The 10663-nt window shown below is 49.1% G+C and overlaps 1 protein-coding gene across 1 annotated transcript in view; it reads right to left on the bottom strand.

Moving 5' to 3' along the window:
• Positions 1-10663, bottom strand: part of IFT140 (intraflagellar transport 140 homolog (Chlamydomonas)) — a 65381-nt gene that overhangs the window by 4079 nt on the left and 50639 nt on the right. The window contains exons 26-28 of the mRNA XM_006873945.1: positions 10040-10252; positions 8455-8621; positions 7770-7911 (exon numbers count right to left, since the gene is read on the bottom strand). Of these exons, the coding sequence (XP_006874007.1) occupies positions 7770-7911; positions 8455-8621; positions 10040-10252 (522 nt within the window). The remainder of the gene's footprint in view (positions 1-7769; positions 7912-8454; positions 8622-10039; positions 10253-10663) is intronic.

Below are 10663 nucleotides of genomic sequence, written 5' to 3' on the forward strand. Positions count from 1 at the left end.
ATTGACCATTTCCTTTTGGTACAGTGACTCTGTGTACTCCTTCCACCTTCTCTGGATGCTTTCTTTGTCGTTCAGTATTTTGCCCAGAGACTCCTTCAGTATCCAAAATCGAAGTTTGAATTTTTTTTTCCAGTTCCCTCAGCTTGAGAAATGGTGAGCGTGTTCTTCCCTTTTGGTTTTCTAACTCTAAGTCTTTGTACATTTTGTTATACTATTTGACTTTGCCTTCTCGAGCTGCCCTTTGAAATTTCCTATTCAGCTCTTGTACCTCCTCACTTCTTCCATTTGCTTTAGCATCAAAACGTTGGAGAGCAAGTTTCAGAGCCTCTTCTGACATCCATTTCAGTCTTTTCCTTCTTTCTTGTCTAATGACCATTTGCTTTCTTCTTGTATGGTGTTCTTTTGATGTCATTCCACAACTCTTCTGGTCTTTGGTCTTTAGTGTCTAATGTTATCAAATCTGTTCTTGATATAATCTCTAAATTCAGGTGCTTTGGCTGATGCTATGGAACTTTCCCCATCTCTTTCCACAGATGTAGTCAATCTGATTTCTGTATATTCTATCTGGTGAGGTCCGTCCATGTGTATAGTCGTCTCTCATGCTGTTTAAAAAAGGTATTTGCAATGAAGAAGTCATTGGTCTTACGACAAAATTCTGTCATGTGACTGACCTCCAGCCTTGTTTTTATCACCAAGGCCATATTTTCCAATGAATGATCCTTCCTCTTTGTTTCCAACATTTGCATTCCAATTGCCAGTTTGACTGCATGTTTGATCGATTTCAGACTAAAGAAACTGGTAGAATTCTTCAATTTCATCATCACCTGCTTTAGTGGTTGGTGCGTAAATTTGAATAGTGGTACTAACTGGTGTTCCTTGTAGTCAGATGGATATTATCCTATCACAGACAGCATTGGACCTCATGACTACTCTTCATGTGTTCTTTCTGATGACGAATGCAATGCCATTCCTCTTCAATTTGTCATTCCCAGCCTAGTAAACCATGGGATTGTCAGATTCGAAATGGCCAATACCAGTCCATTTCAGCTAATGCCTAGGATATTGATGTTTATACATTCCATTTCATTTTGACAATTTCCAATTTTGTAGCTTCAAACTCGGTACATTCCTGTTGTGATGATTAATGGATGTTTCCAGCGGGTGGGAGAGTATTGACTGAACACTGTACCACACACATAAGTGACTGCAGGCCCCGAGGAGAGGTAGCACACGGGGCTCCCGCACAGGCGAGGAGAGAACTGTCGCACACCACATGTCTAAAGAAGTATGTGGTGGTTGTGGTTGAGTGCTGTGGAGTCGGTTCCGACCCATAGCGACCCTGCACAGGGTTTCTGAGGCTGCAAATCCTTACAGGAGCAGAAAGCCTCATCTTTCTCCTGCGGAACAGCTGGTAGTTTCGAACTGCCGACTTTGAGGTTAACAGCCTGATTCGTAACCACTACGCTACCAGAGCTTTGTAAGTAGACAAATAAAGGGATACAGGCCAAATATCTGAAGAAACACTTCACAAAAGAAGACATACAAATGGCCAACACATTACTGGTTACTGTCCGTGAGTCGGCTTGGACTCATAGTAACCCCACGGACAGCAGAAAGAAACCCTGTCCAGTCCTGCAGCAGTCTCACAACTGGGGTTCAACTTGAGCCCAATGCTGCTGCCACAAGTGTCAACCCATCTCATTGGGGGGGTCTCTCTCTTCTTTGCTGACCCTCAACTTTCCCAAGCATAATGTCCTTCTCATTGGTTATTGATGTTGTTAAGTGCCATTGAGTCAGTTCTGAGTCATAGCGACCTTGTATAGAGTTTCCAAGGAGTGACTGGTGAGTTTGAACCGCCGACCTTGTGGTTCACACTTTTCAATCCAACGCATTCTCCTGCAGCGCTACGCCAGGACTTCTGTTGGTTATTGGGGAAGTGTAAACCACCATAATCCACACACCCATTACCATTACCATGGCGAAACTTGAAACAACTGACAGTATCCAATGTTGACAAAGATGTGGAGCAACCGGAACCTTCTTCATCTACCTCTGGAGGGGAATGCAGGATAATGCCGCCACTTGTGAAAAGTTTGGCAGTTTCTTAAAAAGCACTTACAGGACTCAGCAGTGCAACTCCTAGGGCGAGGTGTTCATGCCCACATGATAAAGATCTGTCAGCTAAGGCCTGAAGTCACATTGTTTGTAATAAGCAAAAATTAAAATGGGAAAACAACCCGATATCCACCTGGGATGTGGCTAAACCAGACGTCGTCCATCTCCACACGGGACTATGACTCGACAGGAACACGGAAGAACTACTACTGACTGACTGACATGGAGAACAACACGTGAGTCTGAGACAATGTAGCAAGCCAAATGCAAAGATGACACGTGGTTTGATGCCATTGGTCAGAAATCTGAGAAAATGCAAATGATAGCACCAGAGAAGTTTGTGACTGTCTGTGGTGCAGTGGGGGTCAGACTGGGAAGGGGCACCAAGGACCTTTCTGGGGGACCGAGTGTCCGAAACTGCATGTTGGCGTGGACGTACAAGTATGCTCACCAAACCCCTCCAAGTGTGCTGCTGAAACAGGCCTGCCTCACACTGTGTAAACTACAATGTAATAAAGCTGCGCAAAGACAACTGGGTAGGAGGGGTTTGTTCTTGTTGCTGAGTGCCGTCGGGTCGGTTCCGACCCATAGCAACTCTAAACAGGGTTTCCAAGGCTGTAAGTCTTTACAGGAGCAGAAAGCCTCATCTTTCTCCCACGGAGCAGCTGGTAGTTTTGAACTACTGACCTTGCAGTTTGCAGCCCGATTTGTAACCACGACGCTACCAGAGCTCCTTGGTAGGAGGGGGTAGATGAAACAAAATTGGAAAAATGTTGATTACGATCACTTCCAGCAAGATGGCTGACTAGGCAGGTCTACTATAACAAAGATATGAGAGATCAAAGAAAACAGGCACAGATGAAAATTCTGGCACCCGGAACTTCAGAAGAAAGGTTAGCGAGGGGGATGGAGGGTTTGCTGGGGGAGAGGCCGAGCAGGTACGGTGAGAGAGGTAGACTGGCTGGTGACGAGCAGGCCACACGGGCTAGACCATCTTGGAGCAGCTTTGGTAGTGGAGGGGGGCCTGGCCTTCACACGGGCAATGGAAAAGGTTTGATTTCTTTCCCCCGACATTCCCCTAGTGACCAGGGGTGTGGACAGCTCCCACCCTCATCCTCCCCCAGCCCAGACCCCACTCTCTGGGAGTTCAGAGCTACGTGTTTGGTGTGAGATGGGGGCCGGCTGCACCGCTTTGGTGTGCCTCTTTGGTGTCTGGTTTCCAGTGGGCTCAGCTCCAGGTCTATAAAACCTGCAGAGCCCCCAGACCAGCGTTTAACCAGTCCCCCCGCCCCCAGCTTCCCTAGGGTCCTAACAGACCCTGAGACCAGCTCCACCAAGGGCCCCCACAAACTCCTTCTGGACTGAGTGCCCTGAACATGGAGTTCTGAGGCCAAGAGGTCCTCCCAGCCAGGCCAAGAAGCCTGCTGTCACATCCCTTTCCACTACCATTCCATGAGCTCCTGAATTGCAGGCACCCACCCAGAGATTTCCCCTCTCTGGGTCCAGCAACTGCCCTGTTTGCTTTTATAAATACTTACAACCCCACAATGCCCCAAAGACAACAGACAATTTTCGCTCACAAGAAGAAACGAGAGAATGGCTCAAACAAATGACCAAGATGCAGAGCAGAAAACATTTCTGAGGAAGAGAGGTAACAAAACTGACTGAAAAAGAATTCCAAAGAATGATCATTGGGCGCCTTCAAAGCGTCAATAGAAAGATCAAGGAAAGCAAGGAGAACACAATAAAAACTTCAGAAGAATTCAGGGAAACACTAAGAACAAACAGACAAAATTAATGCAATTTTTGAAATAATGCAAAAGCTACATTTAGAAATCCAGAAAATTAATACTAAGATCTCAAAAAATGGACAATACATGGAAAGATCAAAGGAGTAGACGCAAAGCAATGGAAGCCTGAATTAGTGAGCTTGAAGAGAAATCTCTCAATAGTAGTATGCTGGAAGGACAATCAGAGAAAAGAGTTCTGTGGGACACCATGAAGAGGAACAACTTATAGGTGATTAGAATCTAGAACAGACAATAAAAACCACAGAGGAAATTGTCAAAGAGTTGTTGGAAGGAAACTTCCCTAATATCATGAAAGAAAAGGAGCATACAAGAAACGGAATGAACACCAAACAGGAGAAAGACAATCACCAAGACTTACTAGAATCAAGCTTTCCAGAATCAAAAACAAGGAAAGAATCCTGAGAGCAGCTCAGGAAAAATGAAGTTGCCTACAAAGGAGAACCAGTAAGACTAAGCTCTGATTTCTCAACAGAAACCATGCAGGCAAAGTGGCAATGGGATGACATACACAAAACTCTGAAAGAAAGATGGCCAACCCAGAATCCTATACCCAGTCAAGCTGTCCCTCAAACATGACTGACGTGAAATTAGAACATCTCCTCAGAAACAGAAATCAAAGGGATTTGTAATGACTGGACCAACGTTCAGCCGAGACCCAACAATAGCAGACAACAACCTGCGGTTACTGTACATGACAACACCACCCACAACTCAATCCAGATAGTTGTTGTTAAGTGTTGTCGAGTCACTTCCAACTCATAGTGATCGTGTATAGGTTTTCCGGGGAGAAGCTGGTAGCTTTGAACTAACCTTATTATGGTTCACAGTCCAGTGCTGACCTACTACTATACTATACCATACTAGCAATCCAGATATAGAAGTATTTAAAGGCAAACAAACCTATTGTTGCTGTTATTGTTAAGTGCTGTTGAGTCGGTTCTGACCCATAGCGACCCTGAATAGGATTTCTGAGGAGCAGCTGGTGAGCTTGAACCACTGACCCTGTGATTCAAACTGACTTTGCAGTCGGGCACATTAACCCACAGCACCACACCAGGACTCCTAAAATCCGCAAGGCTGAAAATAGGGAACCCGAGATAGCAATGTATAATAAAGTCGACTACAAAGCAAAAAAACAGAATAGTGTAGATGCAGAAACTTCCAAATGGCAAGGAAGTCAAGTAGATTTTAAGATAAAACAGACTGTTTTCAGCAGGGAAAAGGAATTACTAATACACCTGGGTATCAAGTTAAAAGAAAGAAAGAAAATCAGTAAGATTTAGTAAGCATTAATACAACAGAAATGAAAATAAAAACTCACAAATGAAACGAGAACAGCATAGTAAACTATGTGGAATAAAGAACCTAGCAGCGCCATGAAAAACCCCACAGAAAGATGCCAACAATCAATTTATAGCTATTGAATACGTGGATTGAATGTACCAGTCAATAGACCCAAAGATCAGACTGGATAAGAAAACTGGATCCTTCAACACACTGTCTGCAAGAGACACATGAAAAAGATGGAGGCAGCCTAAAAGTTCAACAACAGAAAAATGGTTAGAATAAACTTCGGTACACACACACAATGGAATACTATAAACACTGATGAATAATGATGACTCTGTGAAATTAATCAATCACAGGAGAGCAAATGTGTGGCAGCAATGTTCTAGAAGCTTGAAAAGGGGTTTTCTTGATGAAAGCAACAATCTGTGATGTTTGTGGGGTGGGAAGGACGAGGGGGAAATTGTTCATGGGCCAGAGGGTGGCCACATGTTAACATGGAGGGAGACACGTGGAAGAATGCAATGGCTAAAGACAATAGAGGTCAGTGCTGTTAGCTGTTGGTACGTGGAGGGGATTGCAACTGTGTAGTGAAGCAAAGTGTATGGTTTGTTGAATGTGAAACTGATGATCTGCCTTGTGGACCTTCACTCAATTTACAATCAAAAGTGAAAAAAAAAAAAAAAAAAAATGATGGTGACCCTGAGACCAGAAGAACTAGATGATGTTGGGCTACCATTAGCAAGCATTCTGTTCAGGCCCACAATGGATGGGACCTGATAGAATGGGAGAAAAATGTAGAACCGAACTCAGATTCTTTTTTAAAACCTTCCCTGACTTACTGGATCAGTCAACACTAATGAAGTGTCTGAGATTATCAGCCTGCGATACTCTTTAAATGGAAACGGTCCAAAGGTCACCTTTTAGTGAAATAACAGACAGACACACTAGATGAAGGATATTACGCTGGATTACATCGCTCTATTCACATGGCATCTCTCTGAGACCAACAAGGAGCTCTGGTAGTATAGTGGTTACGAATCGGGCTGCAAACCTCAGGGTCAGCAGTTCGAAACTACCAGCGGTTCCGTGGGAGAAAGATGAGGCTTTCTGCTCCTGTAAAGATTTACAGCCTTGGAAACCCTGTACAGGGTCGCTATGAGTCGGAACCGACTCCACGGCACAGAACCACCACCACCTCTGAGGCCAACAAGTTGTTAACAACAACAAATGGTTACTTTCAGTGACGGGTACTTGGGAGTTCATTAGACCTACTCTCTCTACTTTGACATGCTTGAAAAGGTCTATCATCAAGTTTTTTAAACTTTGGAAAAACAGACATCACTTTGAGAACTAAGGTGTGCCACAGCCAAGTCATGGTATCTTCAATGGCCTTATATGTATGCTGCTAAAGCTGGACAAGGAGTAAGGAAGCCTGAAGAATTGATGCCTTTGAATTCTAGTGTCGGCGAAGAACGTCTTAAGGACTTCCAGAAGAACAGATCAATCTGTGTTAGAAAAAGAACAGCTAGGATGTTCCTTAGACGCCAGGATGGCGACATTTCACCTCATGTACTTTGGACACATTTCCAGGAGGGGCCAGTCGCTGAACAAGGACATCATGCTTGTGAAACAGAAGGTCAGTGAGAAGAGGACGAGCTCAACGACATGGGATGACAGTGGCCGCAACAGCGAGCTGACACGTAGGCCTGATTCTGAGGGTGACTCAGGACAGCAGTGTGCTCTGTTGGATGCAGGGCCACTATGGGTCAGACCAAGTTCAGGGTACCTACCAATACCAACAGTGAGTTATAACCTGGGAACAGAATTGGAATCTCTGAGTTTCTGTGGGTAATCATCATCGGGCAGACACATGGAGAAAGAGAGCGTGGCAGACGCGGACTGGGGCCAAGGTGGGCACTCTCCATTCTGCTGCCAACCTGCTGGGATGCATCGAGGGAGGGTTACAACATCAGAAGATGAGGTGGACACGTGCCTCATGAGGACAGACAGACACAGGGTCCTTAGGTGAGCATGGGGAGGCTACAGCGTCACCTCTGTAGATGTTTGTCTGTTCCCTAAGACACAGCATGTCTAACGTAATTGAGGAACGTTCTGGAAGATAATTAATGGGTGTTCTCAAACATGTCAACTATTCTAGACTAACGAGCACCGAAGAGATGTAACAGATGTCACGAGCGAGCGCAGAGGCTGGGAAGCCCGTTGCTGGGCCGAGGGACAAGACACAGAGCATGGGGTCAGAGCAGGTGCCCTCACATCCGCTGCTGTGAGCCACTCTGAGGGTGCCCGCTAGCGCTCAGGCGGATGAGGAGTGGGACGCGGCAGAGAGAAGCTTTATGGGGAAGGGCGAGCTTAAGCAATCAATCAAATGTGACAGCACAGTGGAAACCAGAGCAGCTGCTGCGTTCCAGTGTTCTTGCAACTTCTCAGTTTGAAATGATTTCTAAATAAGGAAGGTAAACCCCAAAGCCCAGGTACAGACCAGTTGAGGGTCTCAGCTGTTGGTGGGCTCCCTCCCGGGGGTCGGGCCCTCACCATCTGATGCTCCCCAAGCTGTAGAAAGTGCTCCACCAGGAAGCCGAAGACGTCACCCACACGGACGGTGCTGTCCAGGCCCGGCTCGTCCAGCAGCAACTCACACTGCCGCACAGCCTCCTTGGGGTCGTCGGTGTAGGTCCTGTGGACAGACATGTGCCAGGCCCTCATCCAGGAGGCCAGCTGCTGCCATTCACAGACTCCCTACCCTGGAGGAGGGGCTCCCAGGCCCGTGGGAGGAACATTTTGTGAACGAAATTTTCCATGAACTGCGTGTTTGTTTTCAGCCCATCACTGCAGGCTACTAGATGCTGGAACCTGGGACCATGGTCTGTGAGCCAGCCCAGCCTCAGGGCACTATGGCAGTGGGCACAGGGGAGACGGGCACACACAGCAGGACTCGGCCCCACAGGCACCTGAGGAGGGGGAGATGAGGCGTGGGCTCCAGGACAGTGCAGGACTCCACCCAGCACAGTGTGGGGACAGAGGGGCTTGGCTAGCGGACGGAACGGAGGAGGAAGTGTGGGTGAGCAGAACCAGGCCTGCAGTTGGACAAGGAGGTTAAGGCTGCTCCTTCCGCCCACCGCTCCGGGAGACCACACAGGCCCCAACATGATCCCCAGAGGAGGTCCCCCAGAGTCTCGGGGACCCCCTGAATGAGAGCGCTCACGCTTCTGCCACTCACCTGCGAGCCTGGATGAAGCGCTTCACCAGGGTCATCTTGCTCTGCAGCTGCGCCAGCTTGGCCTCCTGGTCCAGCGGGCTCTTGGCCTTGGCCTTGGACAGGCACTTGTAGGCCTCGGTCAGCGCCCCGTGGGCTTTGTCGTAGTTCTGGTACTCGTCAATCTCTACCTGCACAGATGGGGTCTCAGAACCTGCGGGGCTCCATGCCTCCATCCATGCCCCAAGACCCCCGGGACCCAATGGGGCACCTTGCTCCCGTCCACACACCCAGACACCCCAGAACCCAGTGGGGCACCTTGTTCTCCTCCATGCCCCAGAACCCCTGGGACCCAATGGGGTACCTTGCTCCCGTCCACACACCCAGACACCCCAGAACCCAGGGGGGCACCTTGTTCTCCATACCCCAAGACCCCCGGGACCCAATGGGGCACCTTGCTCGCATCCACACACCCAGACACCACAGAACCCAATGGGGCACCTTGTTCTCCTCCATGCCCCCACAACTCCTGGGACCCAATGGGGCACCTTGCTCTCATCTACACCCCCAGACACCTCAGAAACCAATGGGGCTCATGTCTGCTTCCACATCCTCCAGATATCCATAACCCCACAGGACTCTATTTCCCCCCTCAATGCCCCCAAAGACACTCAGGACACCAGGGGCACTGTGGTGTAGTGAATTGTCTACTGTCTCTCCTAGCCACAGTCTGTAACTCACACCAAGCCACATTTCTGCCGTGCTGGGTTTGGGTAAGAAAAGGTGGGAGAAGATGCTCTTAGAATAACATGATTCCGCTGTGGAAGTCGGCAGAGTTAACGGCAAAACTCGGAACTTAGGCAGGGCTATAAAATGAACCATCTCAGAAGCAGAAGGGGAGATCTTACTGTATCAAAGGAAAGCCAGGAGAGGAGCGTGTCCTTTGGACCCCGAAAATCCTACACAGTGAACCTCCCTAACCCAGGGACAGGAAGCTGTGATGTGGCAGGAGGGGCCGAAGAGCAGCAGGAGAACCAAGAACCAAACAGTAAGGAAAGCTGAGTGGCTTTGGGCAGGAAGCTTGCTTGTAAAGTGGGGTGCTTCTAGACACTTCAGCGGGGGACGTAGGTTCTGCTGACTACAGAGGTAGAGCCCAGTGCCTTCAGGCTGCATGTCTTGTGACAGGAACAATAGTTCTGACCCTGATTTGTAACCTGTTCAACTTCCCAAATCAATCCCATGACTGTGAGTCTGGTGTCTGACTTCTGTGTGGTCACTGCAATGGCTTACTGAGTCCAACAGAGATGCAGTGGGAGGAATGGGGGAACTTCAGATTTCTGTAGGCTCCAACTTCCCCCTCCATGCCCCTCAGGATGCCCATGATCCCCTGGGGCTCATGTCTTCCTCCACACACCTCAAGATGCCCAGGACCCCGCAGAGAGCCACGTCCCCCTCTAGACACCCTGGATCGCTCAGGACCCTGTGGGGCTTCATACACCTCAGGTTCCATGCCTTCCAGGCCACTATGAAGTCTTTGCCTCCCTACACAACCCCCGGAACCCCAAGGGGTCCCTGCTCCCACAGAAGCTCCCCCAGAGAGGATGGGCACCTGGGCACAGGCATCATAGAAGCCAGCCAGGAGGTCCAAGGCCCGGCCTTTGGTGTAGAAACTGATGATGTTCTTCATGATCTCAGGTTCTTTCTGCCAGTCAAGTGACTGCAGGTAATTAGCGGCCATGATGTAGATTTCCTTCTGCCGGGACACGCCCGCAAAGAACACGATCTTCTCCGTGTCCCCAGATTTGAGCAGAGCCCTCATTGCCTGGATGGGAGTATGGGCTGGTCAGCACCCAGGAACTCCCACCACACAGACAGGAGCTGAAAGTCCACACTGATGTGTGAATGTCTAAACAGCTGTGAGAAGGAGGCTCGGCCCCCAGCGCCCCACCCCTGGGACATGTGCCTGAAAGTTGCCCCTGCCCCCCTGGGGCACCCCCCTGTGGCTTGCCTCTGCCCCCCTGGAGCTCCCACCTTCAGCTTGCCCCTGCCCCCCGCCCCGGAGCGCCCACCTTCAGCTTGCCCCTGCCTCCCCAGAGTGCCCACCTGCAGCTTGCCTCTGCCACCCTGTAGCGCTCCCTGCAGCTTGCCCCTACCCCCCTGGAGTGCTCACCTTCAGCTTGCCCCTGCCCCCCTGGAGTGCCCACCTTCAGCTTGCCCCTGCCACCCTAGAGCG

Source organism: Chrysochloris asiatica, unplaced genomic scaffold (assembly GCF_000296735.1).
Source record: "Chrysochloris asiatica unplaced genomic scaffold, ChrAsi1.0 scaffold00257, whole genome shotgun sequence".
Classification (NCBI taxonomy): domain Eukaryota; kingdom Metazoa; phylum Chordata; class Mammalia; order Afrosoricida; family Chrysochloridae; genus Chrysochloris; species Chrysochloris asiatica.